Below are 17,260 nucleotides of genomic sequence, written 5' to 3' on the forward strand. Positions count from 1 at the left end.
AGTCCCAGCATCCACTTAGGACGTCAGAGAAAATAAGATTTTACTCACCAGTAAATCTATTTCTCGTAGTCCGTAGTGGATGCTGGGCGCCCATCCCAAGTGCGGATTGTCTGCAATGCTTGTATATGGTTATTGTTAAACTAAAGGGTTATTGTTGAGACATCTGTTGAGAGGCTCAGTTAATTTTTTATACTGTTAATTGGATATTGTATCACGAGTTATACGGTGTGATTGGTGTGGCTGGTATGAGTATTACCCGGGAATCAAAATCCTTCCTTATTGTGTCAGCTCTTCCGGGCACAGTATCCTGAAGTCTGGAGGAGGGTCATAGGGGGAGGAGCCAGTGCACACCAGGTAGTCCTAAAGCTTTCTTTAGTTGTGCCCAGTCTCCTGCGGAGCCGCTATTTCCCATGGTCCTTACAGAGTCCCAGCATCCACTACGGACTACGAGAAATAGATTTACCGGTGAGTAAAATCTTATTTTAAATGGTTCCGTAGTTGGGTAATGTCTAATATGTTTAACAAGAGCGGATTTATTTATCTCTCAGCATGAAAATGGCTTCTCACCTGTGAAATCGCTGATGTTTGACAAGAACTGATTTCCATGCAAAACATTTCCCACACTCAGAACAGAAGTACGGCTTCTCACCTGTGTGACTTCTCTGATGTGTAACAAGATCTGATTTCTGTGTAAAACATTTCCCACACTCACAACAGGAAAATGGCATCTCACCTGTGTGACTTCTGATGTGTAACAAGATCTGATTTCCGTGGAAAACATTTCCCACACTCAGCACAGGTATATGGCTTCTCACCTGAGTGACTTCTCTGATGTGTAACAAGATCTGATTTCCGTGCAAAACATTTCCGACACTCAGAACAGGAATATGGCTTTTCACCTGTGTGACTTCTCAGATGTGTAACAAGATTTGATTTATGTGCAAAATAATTCCCACACTGAGAACAGGAATATGGCTTCTCACCTGTGTGACTTTTCTGATGTGTAACAAGAATTGATTTCAATGCAAAACATTTCCCACACTCAGTACAGGAATATGGCTTCTCACCTGTGTGACTTCTCTGATGTGTAACAAGAATTGATTTCAATGCAAAACATTTCCCACACTCAGTACAGGAATATGGCTTCTCACCTGTGTGACTTCTCTGATGTGTAACAAGATATGATTTATATGTAAAGCATTTCCCACACTCAGAACAGGAAAATAGCTTCTCACCTGTGTGACTCCTCTGATGTGTAACAAGATTTGATTTATATGCAAAACATTTCCCACACTCAAAACAGGAATATGGCTTCTCACCTGTGTGACTTTTCTGATGTGTAACAAGATATGATTTCGATGCAAAACATTTCCCACACTGAGAACAGGAATATGGCTTCTCACCTGTGTGACTCCTCTGATGTGTAACAAGATTTGATTTCCATGCAAAACATTTCCCACACTCAGAACAGAAGTACGGCTTCTCACCTGTGTGACTTCTCTGATGTGTAACAAGATCTGATTTCCGTGGAAAACATTGCCTACACTCAGCACAGGTATATGGCTTCTCACCTGTGTGACTTCTCTGATGTGTAACAAAAGCTGATGTCTGTGCAAAACATTTCCCACACTCAGAACAGGAATATGGCTTCTCACCTGTGTGACTTCTCTGATGTGTAACAAGTTCTGATTTCCGTGGAAAACATTTCCTACACTCAGAACAGGAATATGGCTTTTCACCTGTGTGACTTCTCTGATGTGTAACAAGAGCTGATTTGTGTGTAAAAAATTTCCCACACTCAGAACATGGAAATGGCCTCTCACTTGCCTTAGCTGGCTGATGGGTAATAAGCTTTGTATTCTGTGTAAAACATTTGGCATCTATAGAACAGGGAAACACTGTATCTACTCTCAGAGCTGTAACAGATGCTCCAATATCAGAGTGATCAGGAGAACATTTCCCAGGATCAGAGAGACCAGCTGATAGAGCTGGATGTATAATTGGGGTAATGGGATTATCTCCTGGAGAATCAGGTCTACTATCATTTTCTTTTAGGTCACAATCCGGGGATAACATTAGATGTCCTTCTGTGATATTCCTGTTTGTGTGTCCATCTGCTGGAAATAAAATACATTAAAATATAAAATGAGTAGACAAGACCGAGGGTGTTACAGGATACAATATATAATTCTATAACTGACATTTTTTTTACCTGTAATCATTAAAAAACAAAAAAGCTAGGATGCTTATACTGGAGATTCATCATGTGGGATTACTAGAGGTGACATGGACACTAATGTGGGATTACTAGAGGTGACATGGGCACTCATGTGGGATTACTAGAGGTGACATGGACGCTCATGTGGGATTACTAGAGGTGACGTGGACGCTCATGTGGGATTACTAGAGGTGACATGGATGCTGATGTGGGATTACTAGAAGTGACATGGACGCTCATGTGGGATTACTAGTGGTGACATGGACGCTCATGTGGGATTACAAGAGGTGACATGGACGCTCATGTGGGATTACTAGAGGTGACATGGACGCTCATGTGGGATTACTAGAGGTGACGTGGACGCTCATGTGGGATTACTAGAGGACATGGACGCTGATGTGGGATTACTAGAGGTGACATGGACGCTCATGTGGGATTACTAGTGGTGACATGGACGCTCATGTGGGATTACTAGAGGTGACATAGACGCTCATGTGGGATTACTAGAGGTGACATGGGCACTCATGTGGGATTACTAGAGGTGACATGGGCACTCATGTGGGATTACTAGAGGTGACGTGGACGCTCATGTGGGATTACTAGAGGTGACATGGATGCTGATGTGGGATTACTAGAAGTGACATGGACGCTCATGTGGGATTACTAGTGGTGACATGGACGCTCATGTGGGATTACAAGAGGTGACATGGACGCTCATGTGGGATTACTAGAGGTGACATGGACGCTCATGTGGGATTACTAGAGGTGACGTGGACGCTCATGTGGGATTACTAGAGGACATGGACGCTGATGTGGGATTACTAGAGGTGACATGGACGCTGATGTGGGATTACTAGTGGTGACATGGACGCTCATGTGGGATTACTAGAGGTGACATGGACGCTCATGTGGGATTACTAGAGGTGACATGGACGCTCATGTGGGATTACTAGACGTGACATGGACGCTCATGTGGGATTACTAGAGGTGACATGGACGCTAATGTGGGATTTACTATAGGTGACATGGACACTCATGTGGGATTACTAGAGGTGACATGGGCACTCATGTGGGATTACTAGAGGTGACATGGACGCTCATGTGGGATTACTAGAGGTGACACCGACGCTCATGTGGGATTACTAGAGGTGACATGGGTTTTGCAATAATAAAACGGCAAAGAAGAGAAAGTGATGTCCTGTTTGCGCACTAATAAATAATATATAACCTTTATTAAGTACAGTTAAGTATGTAAGATAAATCAGTGATATATTAAACACAAAGGTAAATGTATAAAGTTGAATAAAGTAATAAAGAAACAAGTGTATTTGTTGTTACACATCGGCATGTATATTATATTGGGTGATAACTGATTCAGTGCTGGTAATCCTGTTCAGTAAGAATATATTTATATATTACACCCATACGAGGACGGGCTAAATTACATTCAATTATATTGTGGCAGAGTTTCCTCCAGCGGTAATCTCAATGTAACATCACACTGTATGTATAAACACTTTATGGGGGGGATTCAGTTCATTGCAAAAACTCCCTATCCAATTAACCTTAAAGGTATCCAGATGTCACACACAGTTCCCATTACTGTTTTAGAAACTGGGAACTACGCAGCCGTTTTGGGTCCTATGTACGGCATGGTCCCCTGAATCTAGCTACCTCCCATGATGCATTGCACACGCATGGGCAGAAAACAGTTGGTGACATCCAGGCCTGTCATTAAATATGTGTATTCGGTGTGGGAAATCGTCCCTCTTGTTATATGGGTGTGCCTATCAGGGAATGAGGGCTCTAAGGCGGATTTGTTCCTTACAGAATGTGTATGACCTGTTTATACATGAAGATATTGATTATTGTATTATAGGGTGTAATGTCTTGGTCACCATGGTGACTGCCCAGCCAGGTAAGCTATCCTGTGTCTCTTTGGCAGTGTTGCTGTGTGACCTACAGGAAGTCCCAAGGCCGACACCGCACACTGCCCCCTCTCTCACTGGAGGCCATGAACAGCTGAAGGGGCTCTGACATCACAAATGACTGCAAGGGGTTAATAGCGACCAGTTTTATTGCCCCGAGATGCAAATCCCCCTGTCAATGTGATGGAGTAGGCTTTATTGTAACCTTGTCTTTGTCAGACAGCCAGGCACCAAAATCCGCAGGGGTAAGTGGGGAAAACAGACTGTTCTGTAGCCAGTCCCTTCATTCATATCACCCAAAGCTAGGCCTCAAGGGTGTCACCCATCAGGTAAAAGCAGAGGTTTTATAACGGCAAACCGAGGACTTTATATGTTATCTCAGATCACTTCCTGAAACCTGAGATACTGGAACTGTGGCGTCTTGGTTCCTGTCCAGGGGACTCCTCAGGCCAAAGTGGTTTGGACATGGTAAGGTTCTCAGAGTGTGGTTAATACTGCTGTCCATTCTGTATGTAGTGTATATAGATTGTATTTACTGATGTTACATGTATATCCAGTGTGTGTAAAATAGAGGTATCATTTGTATCTTTGCTCTTGTGTGTCCTGTGTGATCTGTAGGACTTAGAGAAGGAACCAGGGTGCCAGTTTGGCACATACATAGACCTAGGACCTTCACATTTGGTGGCAAGCAGTGGGTATTGCACAACTACACCTTCCCATTTGCTGATATGGAAGATGGACACCTATTAACCAGCTGGCAGGGGATCTATGAGGACTGTGTCCAAGAGGAGATAACCATGGATGGGGTATTATTGTCCTACTTCCTGACCACCAGTCGAGGGTGGCATCATGCCCCAGGCTGACCAGCATATTCAGCTGACAAGACAATTATGAATTATTGTTCCCACTTAGCAATTTAGAGAGTGAGGAGCTGAAATCTGAGTGCTGGTCTGTACCTTGTGGTTTAGAAAGGACACGTGTATCAGAGGCTGATAACCCAAGATCAGAGCAGGAACTAGATGGGGATATGTTGCGCTACTGTAAGCCCCATAAAAGTTTTGTGGACTGTAACTATGTCAGCACTAGGAGACATACAAGCAAATGCTGATACAGTGGATGTTAGGAGACAACACTTGCAACCCAGTATTCTCTGTGATGTAGAAGACTCAAGTCTAGCCAGCATAGCACAGAGGAGAGAAAGGGATAATGCGCCTGGGGCCATGAAGGAGATGCCAGCAAGAGTAAGAATAGCATTCAGCCAGGCCCTCAGCCGGTCAGGCTGGACGAGGTGAGCGATCTGGGGAAGATGGAGGATCCCCCAGGTGACATCCAGCAATAATCCACTGAGGGGGCAACAGTGATGTAAGGCACAAAGGATGGGGTAGGGGCTGTTGAGGGGATAGCATAAGAAGATCTGCAGATACCCCCTGCAGACAACTTCTGTGCTGTTGGTAACTGCAGACGGAGGTCCTCAACCGTTGCCTACCACTGCCAGGTTTCTGGATACGGGCCTGCTGATGCAGATTACGCTCCTTGGAAAAGTGATTTATAGTAAAAGGACTGAGTTCTCCACATTAGTCCCAGTGCTTGGAGGGTTATATTATTACCATATGTCTCCTGCTTCTGATGGATGATGGAACCATCAGTATATGGACTAGAGCAGCAGGGATGTAAGGAGCATGAAGAGAGTTCCCTTTGTAAATTCTCCATACAGGGAAGTTACCCATTGCAATGGCTGACATGGAGGATGAAGAGGGAAAACACTGCTGTCTCCAAGCTTGCAGAAACCATTCCCAATATTCATATGAAGGCCCGGCGAGGGTACAAAGGTGACCCCTGTACTGGGCATCAAAGTGCCAAGGGGCCCCAAGAAACAATATTACTACACAAATTAAATGTGTAACACGCTGGCCGGCAGAGCAAAAATATGAAAAAACAAACAAAAGTGTCTCACCCATAGTGCATATGTGCAAAAGTAATCAAAGATGGCGCATGACGATGTGTGGCTCTTGCGTGTGATGTGCGGCGCTGGTGCGTCGGTATATGCCTTTCCTGGATTATGCAGTGGGCCCCTAGTAGAAGCTGACCCAGCTGAGGAAGCAGCACTTGATTCGCAGCAGCCGCAGCACATAAGCGGTAGGACAACATCTCTGTCCATTACTCTGCAGCACATACGTTACTTGCACTACACTCCCTCATTCATTGTGTGTGTCTAGTATCCACATTAACTCTTCTGCTGTCCTAACAATCGAGAGGTCATCAATAAATCTCAAATAAAGTGCCACTTCAGACCCGAAATGTTCTTTTCTATGATAATGGGTACTATTTACAAGTGCCAGGCTGTGCCATGGGGTCCTAAGTGGCCCCAGCATATGCCAATACTTTCATGGCATCTACAGAAATAGCATTTTTTTTTTTACCAAAATGGTCTTCGGTCTGAAGTGGCACACTGCCTGATTTATACTGATGACCTCTTGGTTGTAGTAGACTGCTGCCAGATCTGTGCAAACTGAAGAAGTCAGCCTCCCACCCCGGGTCCCCCCAGGAGGAGGCCTGCACCATCAGGCTGATGGCTTATCTTCAGATTTGAAAACCGGTCTGGTAGCCCAATACCTTTTAGTTTTTCCAGACCTGTTGGATTGGGACTGTTTGCCTTTACCCTTTCCTTTTCCTTGATTCGGAAAGGACCGGAAAGCTGACTCCAATAAACTGTTAATTCCTTACCAAAAAAATATCTCCAGTAAGCAAAGATAAGACCCCAGAATCTTCCTGGATTCTGAGTCAGCTTACCATGTACACAGCCAACCCGCTGCTGTCTGAGAGGCCATTGTACCCATATCCAGGTCCACTTATCGCTGCCTGTTTGATATGTGCAATGTGAGATCTTTACTCTCTAGATGCCACTAATATATCCTCCTTCGATGCATCAGCCCAAGCCATGGCTGGTCTAACGATTGTACAAGACAAAAGAAAAAATGGTCTTTAGAAAACCATCAACTCTCCTATCCGTGGCATCATTTACTGATGTTGAAAACAAAAGTAATGCAGATTTTCGCACCAATCTAAGACCTGCGAATTTACTTTGGGAGCCACGTGCCTTTTTTTTTTTAAACAGTCTCCAGCTGGACGAGGATAATTGGAATTCCACTTCTTGGAATTCTAACTTACTACTGGGCGTAACCCAAAATTTCCATCAGCTGTTTTGGGATGTTTTAAACACAGTTGCCTTAGTTTTTAAAACAGGCTCTGCTGCCTCTTCTAAGGATAGAATGGCTTACATAGCACTAATTTGAACAGGTATGTCCTCTAAGCTGAGACCTTCCGAAGTGCAATGAGTCCTCATCCTCCAACGAATCCTCATCTAAAACATGTGTAGACTGTGAAGATGTTGTATCATGTCTATGTGATTTACTTACCACCAGCCTTTCAGCCTGCTTTTTTGAGAGTGATAAAAAAGTGGAAAGAGAGGGTTGGCGCTGAGGGTGAAATAAAAGATTGATACTTATCTAAATAACGGGGTGTGTTGACTTTATGGTGTCTCTGCTTTCCCCTTTATATTCTTAATATTATTCCTCCAAAGAATTACGGACAGTGCATGTAAAATAAGGATTGCAATGATTGTAGATTATATGTTGAACCCAATTACGGATGAATTATTCCTGTCTGGTTATTCTTATATGTAATTTATCTTAATAGATGTACCTACACAATAAATGGTATAATGAAACCCATAGCAGTTTCTTTTCAGAAGATTTAGGAACCGCACATATTTCAATAGGGTAATCTCATGAGGTGGACCCGTACCTCAACTTACACAATGAAAATTGATAGCAGACTTATCAACGTATCTTTAAGACAAGACCACGCTCCAATAAAGTACAACAAAACAGTGCACAGAATGGGTTCCTACAGTGCGTACCTAACTTACACTGGTTAGGTGTAATATCCTCATATAAAGGTATCTTTCAAGTACAAAAGGGCGTACCAGTACTCACAGGTGTTCTTATATATTGCAGTCACAAAAAAAGGGAAAAAAGACTAGGATAGGGATTGGAGGGAAAGGGGGAAGGGTAAGGTCAGTTGCACAGGATAGAAATTTATAGAAAAGGCCCCTAATTTATATGTTTTATTAATCATTCATATTTAGAGGGGGTGCTACCACAGATCATGTTGTAGATATGTAGCAAGGGGAAAGGAAGGGATCTGTCTTGGGTGCACAAAATTTAAAATATAACTTTTAATTGTTGCCGTTAAGAATTTTAGATTATGGTGTATTCTACTGAGTAGCTAGTATGCGAAATATTAAAAACCACAAATAACAAATATGTGAAAGTATAACAACACTGTGAATTACAAAAAAGAAGAAAATAAACAATAGATTTAAAAAAATGAGCGTCTGTTTAGTGTCTGTTCTGTTATATCCCTGTTTTCATATATATCAGCAATGTTACAAATCAATGATATACATGGATGTGTTTCTATTCAAATGGTAGCTTCAATGCTTTTTATATGTATCAGCAGTGTTGCAAATCAGTGTTACACAATGATATGATAGCTTCAATGCTTAGAAGAATGTTATTACCACTTCATTATTTAAATGGAATGCCTTTGGCACTGTGCCCAGATTTTGTATATGTCAGCAATGTTACATGTTTATTTATAAATATATTTGTGTTCAAATGGTAGCTTCAATACTTAGAGGAGTGTTTTTAACACTTCAATATTGAGATGGATGTTTCTGGCACAGAGCCCAGATTTAATAACTGAAACATATGTTGCAATCTTTGAGAATTATATTGTATTGGTCCTGTATTCGTAAGTTTTGTTGCTAGTCACTCAAACTTGCAAGATCAGTCGCACATATATTTTGTGTGCTGTTATTCTCATTAATTTAAGGGACAATATAAATAAATGTTGCATCCTATAGTTATTTCATTGATGTATAAATCTCTGTGTAATAGTATGATATCTCCTTTCAGAATTAGTCAGATTTTCAATCGTTTTATTTAATGATGTGATATTTCACTGATAGTTCACCTCTCACTCATAGTGTCAGGTGTCTGTCTTATATCTGAAGATCTTCTGGTCATATCCCCCTTGATAGTTTTGTATGATATCACATCACCTCTCACTTATAGTGTCAGGTGCATTAGGTATCAGAGAATAGTCCTGTGATATCTCTCACATGTGAGATTGAGTGCTGATTCGCCTCTCACTTATAGTGTCAGGCGTACTATATATTGGGGGAGGTAATCCTATGATATTCTTTGATTATGTGTCAGTACACCTCTCACTCATGGTGTCAGGTGTTATGTTCTTAGTTACTAATGGATATCACGCTATATATCGCTAGAGATTTATTCTGATGATGATATAACAGATTTATTAATCCCAAAGAGGGATGCAACATAAGAGAGGCAAGTTTGAGTCTAATATATGAATGGAGCTCAGTTATTTATAACAAATGTATAGCGATTATAAACAGGAAAATTTAACAATATAATGAATGTATATAAATAAATATTAGATTGCAGTCAAGTGTGCAGTAGATAGTCTATAGTTATATTTTGTCAGTTACTGTGATCTATTGTGATTTGATCACTTCAATAACTTTTCATCCATGTATATGGCTCAGAATCAGGTGTACAGTCAGCGCTCTGTGGCTAAGCTAATTACTGTGCTCTGATAGTTTTATTATTCACCCAGTTAAGATGTGGTGAAATAATCATATGATCCTCTATTACGTGCCACTTGTGTTGCAGATTCCTTTAACAGAATATTGTTTATTATCAATATATATCAGTTTTTAACAATTCTTTTAGGGTAAATCTGCATCTCAGTGACAGCCTGTATTAGTGTCTACAAGCGATAACCACTGTATACAAGCTGATATATTACTTCACACTCCGTATGTAATTTGCTTGTCACAGTCCACATATGCTGTGTATTCTTGTTCACACGCGTGGATATAATGCCAGTCTGTTATCAGTGTTTAGAGCAATATTCTTTAAACTGGCTATCACCCTGATGGACACATATGATCACAGTATTTCACTTGCCTAGATGAATATATATATATATATAGAGACTTCTAAACAATCACTATTACGCTAAGACCAGTATGCTTATTAACATTCTGCACGTAGAGTGTCTGTTAGAACTCGTGTCTCTTATATCTAAATTGCGCGATCTTAATCACTCTGGATTCTGAGACTAAACAATAAATTTTCTTATATTGGATACATTGCATATTCAAAGTACATTTCTTATTAATTATATATTTTTAACAGGAGAAGCAGACACGTAGGACGCTCAGGTCCTACGTACGTTTCACAATAGCTTCGTCAGGGTAACCCGAGGCCGTTACTGGAGTATCCTTTTATTCTACCCGCTGCCTATCATATTGTCCCGCGGGGAATTCAAACTTAATTAGCCGTTACGGCCCATTGCGAGCTGCTGTAATTAGTATACCTCTAATCCGAGGCTCATAGTACCGTGCAGAATATACGAAGATTATGTATAGTAATGTAATAATTTTCCCACAGTTTATTTGCCCGCAAAGGAGCACTATTTTCCCTTTATAGTGATGTTTTATTATCCTCATAAATATTAAACTATCTACGCTGTGTTTTGACAGTATCGTCTGTCATTTACAAGGATTTCTGAAATCCATTCTCCAGTCTCCCTGGGTCCATAAAGTGATCTATATGGGAGGCATCTGTTGGAAATGTATAAGTTTTTATTATTATATTAATGACCATTTGAATAATTATAAACTGAAACACTACCCATCTACCAATGTATATATGCTTCTTATTGATAAATGGTACATGTATACGTATAATAATGAATATTACTGTTTATTCTAAATATACTATAACAAAACAAAATTATACTAATTAGTGTCATTCATTTAGATATTTCATAATCTGATAAATAGGTGTACCGAAATAAATAAACCAATATTATAATCTTTATGTGTTATGATGGTATTGAAAAGGTAATAAACAAAGAATTTTTAATTAAGAGTGTATTTAAAAATTATTAGTGAATTTTTAAAGGAGGGGAATAAGAAAGATATATGCTCCGTATGTGGTTCAAGTGACTGGGATCTATGCTGATATGTGAGTGTACGTGTCATAGATTAATGTGTTATGTGTGTCATTTTTGTACTGGGTAAAACAAGGGGGGGGGTGTTATTAACACTGGTGCAAAGTGACTTACAAACAAAATCAAAAATTAATTAAAGATTGGTGTGTCTGACTGTGCAAAAGAAAAAGACAAACCCAAGTGAATAGTAATAATAATAATGAAAGAACGTTTATCATGGCTTTTATTACATGTGTGTTAATGTGTCCATAAGTATGTGTGATATTAAACATAATAGTGTATTATAAAAGAAATATAATGTGAATTGCTGGGTGAATAAATAACTGGTACATGGGATCGATAATTACTCGGTACAGATATGTGTACCTGATGTTTATAAATTGGTATTTGGAGATGGTTGTGTGTATATCCTATATGGTTCATGATATATTCTGTGAGAATGGTTGTGCGTAAATCCTGATATATTCTTATATATATAGATATAATAATTTGTCTAATATGTTGGGATTATGAAACCTCAAGACGACATGGTAAGTATATATTTCTGCATATATTTATCAGCCACTTAGTAAGCCTGACATAATATACTTGCAGATATATATGATAAATGCATATTAATTGAAATATATCCATATATTAAATACCATATATGATATATTAAATATTAATATTCATAAATATGATTCCATAAATCAATAATATATATATATACACACACACACACACACACACACACACACACACACATATATGTATATATATATATATATATATATATATATATACAAGCAGAGGGTCCACACTCACGTTGGAGTATATAAAATGCTGGGGTGACATCCAATGAGAGGAAAAAAATCCAACTCCAATACAATTTTCAAATAAGGGGAGCACTCACCAGTCTTCAAGCAGACATAAGATTTATTGAAGCCATCAGTAGTAGATAAATTAGATCGACGTTTCGGTCATGTTTCTGACCTTTGTCAGGATACCAGTACAGTGAACTAGTGCCACATATATACCCATATAAATCCCACCCTCCAATTAATCTCAGCAACTCCCCCACTCCCCATATCAACAACAATTACTAATAGCATACTAAACATTTACATGCTTATGTTAAAAACAGAGAATCATCATGTCATGATAGATAGATTAATCCATGAATCTATTAAACTTACCCCCTCATGCAATCTCTGACCTGCATTCACTATCGATAAGGTCCACATGCGGCGTGCGTTCCACTGCGGGCCGAACTTCCGGTCTGTGGAACGCACATGCTGTATCCTCTGTGCGTACATCCTGTGTGTTGTTTCTAGTGGTTGCCTAGTAACCGCCTAGTCCCGGTCTGTCAGGAGGTCACCAGGCGCTAGTAGCGGCTATACTGTATATAAAGGTCACATGTCTGGTTCTGCAGGTTGCTTAGCAACATCGGGCCGCCAGGATAATGAGCATGAATATTTAAACATCAGCTCATGGACTATTAGGGGTGCCAAATCCCCGAATCGACAGATCATCTTCCTTGGTCCATTACATATGAATCCTGTATATAGTCTAATCAACCCATATTAGGGGGATACAATCAAATGCATACATATATATATAAGTACAATGACACAGAACGTGCACATATGTGTAGATGGTGACACTAAAGTTACTGGATGATCATTGTGAATGTCTGAGGTATTGATATAATAAAAGTTTGTTGAGATATTGTTTCTTTTTCAGATGGAGCAATGGGTCGTGCACGTGATGCGACTGGCAAAAGGGAGCCATTGGTTTTGCACGAGACCGGCATTTGTTTGTTGGTGATCCCTTGTAGACAGTGAGTAGTATCCATCTACAGTGGAAGAAGCATGGATACCAAGAATCTCAGCGGCGGAACAGTGGGCGAAAGTAGATCATGACAAATCGGGACCACAGGCATTTAGGGCGCCTAGCAACCACCAATCATTCCAAACGCATCAGGAACTGCTCCAACAGTACAATGCCAGACCCAGCCAAGCAGTCCCAGATCTGGTGAATTGGAGGGCCACGTGAGATGTGGCACGTCAGACTGGTGCTCTGAAAACCAATAGAAGCCTTTCGGCAACTATTCCGCCGCTGAGAGTACACCTAAAGTTTAACACTAATGTGATAGCTGTTTTTATGGTAATTATTTTGAGCAATAGAGTAGGACCTGCAGTATAGTGGGGTCCCTTGTCGGGAGCTGCAGGCTTAAATGCACTGAGCAATACATGAACTATAAATCCACTTTTTATTATGGTTAGCTAAAATAGTGAGTGCAAGACACATTTATGTATGTAGTAAGGCTACTGGGAGACCTTAGATTGAGCAATATTGGATCTGGCCATTACATTCCCTAAAGTCATAACCTCAGAACTGCACAGAGCAGGAACTATTATTCACAAGTAATTAGGAATGTGTTCATCATGAACAAGTCCACAATTACCGTCTGAAGGTTACACAATCATTTCAGGTCTACACAACTGATATTTGAGGATAAAGCCTTTAACAGAAAACACCCCTGAAGAAGTCACTATTGAAGAAACGCGTTGGTGATACACAATTTGGATTTAGAGTGAATTGGAGTGGATAAGAACAAGCTCGCCCATGCAAGGGTGACAACAAGTGCAAAACGCTTGTCTTATGATTATACAGATATGTACTTGTGATAAGCTTTTAATCTGTTTTACTTGAAGTTCTAGATTCAAATTTCATTTTGTTTCTGAATCTTATACAAATTGTATTTGGTGACCTCAGGTCTACTGTATAGCAGGAAATATTCCATACCTGCATCATCTAACAAAATGCATATAAATTAGGCACTCCACAAAAAACAATACTAATTATAGTATATACACACTTATATACACATTTATATATAATCACTAATAATAAACTTCTGCTTGTTACTTTTCATAACATTATAGTGTTGTGTGTAATAACTCTCTACATGTGATATTTGTCATGGATAGCCTTGTGTTAGAAACACCCAACTGAGAACAGGGCTGATGGCGGAGGAGGGTGTAGGATAAGAGATTGCTGTAGTGACTGAGCAATGAGAATATGTGACTTCTGTAATAAGTGTTTATTACTCACCTGTGCTGATATCTGTAGGGATCTCCTCCTCCTTACACTGCTGATCACCCCTCACATACGTCTCTTCTTCTCCCTCTATATCTTCTGCCTTTATATCAGTCACACACGTCTCATCTTCTCCCTCTATATCTTCTGCCTTTATATCAGTCACATAAGTCTCTTCTTCTCCCTCTATATCTTCTGCCTTTATATCAGTCACATACGTCTCTTCTTCTCCCTCTATATCTTCTGCCTTCATATCAGTCACATATGTCTCTTCTTCTCCCTCTGTATCTTCTGCCTTTATATCAGTCACATATGTCTCTTCTTCTCTGTCTATATCTTCTGCCTTTATATCAGTCACATACGTCTCTTCTTCTCCCTCTATATCTTCTGCCTTTATATCAGTCACATACGTCTCTTCTTCTCCCTCTATATCTTCTGCCTTTATATCAGTCACATACGTCTCTTCTTCTCCCTCTGTATCTTCTGCCTTTATATCAGTCACATACGTCTTTTCTTCTCCCTCTATATCTTCTGCCTTTATATCAGACAGACGTTCTTCCTAAATTACCCAAAAAATAGGATTTTAATACATACCGGTAAATCCTTTTCTCTTAGTCCGTAGAGGATGCTGGGGTCACATCAAGAACCATGGGGTATAGATGGGATACACAGGAGACATGGGCACTTTAAGACTTTCAAAGGGGTGTGAACGGACTCCTCTCTCTATGCCCCTCCTCCAGTCTCCAGTTATAGGAACTGTGCCCAGAGAGATGGACATTTCAAGGAAAAGGATTTATTGTTAAACTAAGGTGAGATACATACCAGCTCACACCTCAAGCACGCCGTGCAACATGGCATTTAACACAACGCAAGTCAACGGCATGAACATCATCAGCAACAGACCGACTATAAACGTAACACAACATGTGTGTAACCATACCCAATAACTGCAGATACAGTACGCACTGGGACGGGCGCCCAGCATCCTCTACGGACTAAGAGAAAAGGATTTACCGGTAGGTATTAAAATCCTATTTTCTCACACGTCCTAGAGGATGCTGGGGTCACATCAAGAACCATGAGGTTATACCAAAGCACTAGAATGGGCGGGAGAGTGCGGATGACTCTGCAGCACCGAATGACCAAACATGAGGTCCTCATTAGCCAGGGTATCAAACTTGTAGAACTTCGCAAAGGTGTTTGAACCTGACCAAGTAGCTGCTCAGCAGAGTTGTAATGCCGAGACACCCCGGGCAGCCGCCCAGGACGAGCCCACCTTTCTGGTAAAATGGGCCTTTACCGATTTCGGTAACGGCAATCCAGCCATAGAATGAGCCTGCTGAATCGTAGGACAGATCCAGCGCGCAATAGTCTGCTTGGAAGCAGGAGCCCCAATTTTATTGTGAGCATACAGGACAAACAGAGCCTCCGTTTTCCTAAACTGAGCCATTCTGGCTACATAAATTTTCAAAGCTCTTACTACATCGAGAAACTTTGATTCCAGCAAGGCGTCAGTAGCCACTGGCACCAAAATAGGTTGGTTCAAGTGGAACGAAGAAACGACTTTCGGCAGAAGCTGCTGACGAGTCCTCAATTCTGCTCTATCTTCATGGAAGATCAAATAAGGGGTCTTGTGAGACAAGGCCGCCAATTCAGACACCCACCTTGCAGATGCCAAGGCCAACAGCATGACCAGTTTCCAAGTAAGAAATTTTAACTCTACCTTCTGCAAAGGTTCAAACCAATGAGATTGCAGGAATTGCAACACCACGTTAAGATCCCACGGTGCCACAGGGGGGCACAAAGGGAGGTTGGATGTGCAACACGCCTTTCACGAAGGTCTGAACTTCTGGAAGAGAGGCCAATTGTTTTTGGAAGAAAACCGATAAGGCTGAAATTTGAACTTTAATTGAGCCCACTTAAGGCCCGCATCCATACCGACTTGTAGAAAATGGAGAAAACGTACTAGCTGAAAGTCTTCCGTAGGAACCTTCCTGGATTCACACCAAGACATGTATTTTCTCCAAATATGGTGGTAATGTTTCGACGTTACTCCCTTCCTGGCCTGAATAAGTTCCTCGGGAATACCCTTCCGGGCTAGGATCCGGCGTTCAACCTCCAAGCCGTCAAATGAAGTCGCGGTAAGTCTTGGAACACGCACCTGCTGTAACAGATCCTCCCCCAGAGGAAGAGGCCAGGGATCTCCTACGAGTAATTCCAGAAGATACGGATACCAAACCCTTCTTGGCCAGTCTGGAACAATGAGGATCGCTCGAACCTTTGTTCTTCTTATGCTCTTTATCACTTTTGGAATGAGTGGAAGCGGAGGAAACACGTACACCAATTGAAACACCCACGGTGTCACTCTAGGGCATCCACTGCTATTGCTTCAGGGTCTCTTGACCTGGAACAATATCTCTGAAGTTTCTTGTTGAGGCGAGACGCCATCATGTCTATTTGAGGAATTCCCTTAAAGACTTATCACTTCTGCAAAGACCTCTTAATGAAGACCCCACTCTCCTGGATGGAGATTGTGTCTGCTGAGGAAGTCTGCTTCCCAGTTGTCCACTCCTGGAATGAAGATCGCTGACAGAGCGCTTGTATGCCTTTCCGCCCAATGGAGCACATTTGTGGCCTCTGCTATTGCTGCTCTGCACTTTGTTCCGTCCTGGCGGTTTATGTACGCTACTGCTGTTATTTTGTCCGACTGAATCAAGACGGGCCGATTACGAAGAAGATGTTCGCTTACAGAAGGCCATTGTGAATGGCCCTTAACTCCAGAACGTTTATGTGTAGACACATTTCCTGGCTTGACCATCTTCCCTGGAAGCTTTCCCCCTGCGTGACTGCTCTCCAGCCTCGGAGACTTGCATCCGTGGTCACTACGATCCAGTCCTGGATCCCGAACCTGCATCCCTCT

General features: G+C 41.1%; 1 protein-coding gene across 1 annotated transcript; it reads right to left on the reverse strand.

The window, feature by feature from the left end:
- Positions 1-429: 429 nt before the first annotated feature.
- On the reverse strand, positions 430-14,810 carry LOC134984294 (gastrula zinc finger protein XlCGF57.1-like). The gene is made up of 2 exons (XM_063949916.1): positions 14,356-14,810; positions 430-2,117 (listed from the first exon to the last, which is right to left on the reverse strand). The coding sequence occupies exons 1-2, from the start codon at positions 14,591-14,593 to the stop codon at positions 730-732; spliced, it is 1,626 nt and encodes a 541-aa protein (XP_063805986.1). The 5' UTR covers positions 14,594-14,810; the 3' UTR covers positions 430-729.
- Between the last annotated feature and the right edge of the window lie 2,450 nt (positions 14,811-17,260).

Source organism: Pseudophryne corroboree (assembly GCF_028390025.1).
Source record: "Pseudophryne corroboree isolate aPseCor3 chromosome 3 unlocalized genomic scaffold, aPseCor3.hap2 SUPER_3_unloc_47, whole genome shotgun sequence".
Taxonomy (NCBI): domain Eukaryota; kingdom Metazoa; phylum Chordata; class Amphibia; order Anura; family Myobatrachidae; genus Pseudophryne; species Pseudophryne corroboree.

Excerpts from the sequence above, each read along its gene's own strand:
- LOC134984294 (XM_063949916.1), bottom strand. The coding sequence starts at position 14,593 with ATGAAGGCAGAAGATATAGAGGGAGAAGAAGAGACGTATGTGACTGAT. Across the intron at positions 2,118-14,355 it reads CCCTACAGATATCAGCACAG|CAGATGGACACACAAACAGG; the intron begins GTGAGTAATAAA and ends TTTTATTTCCAG.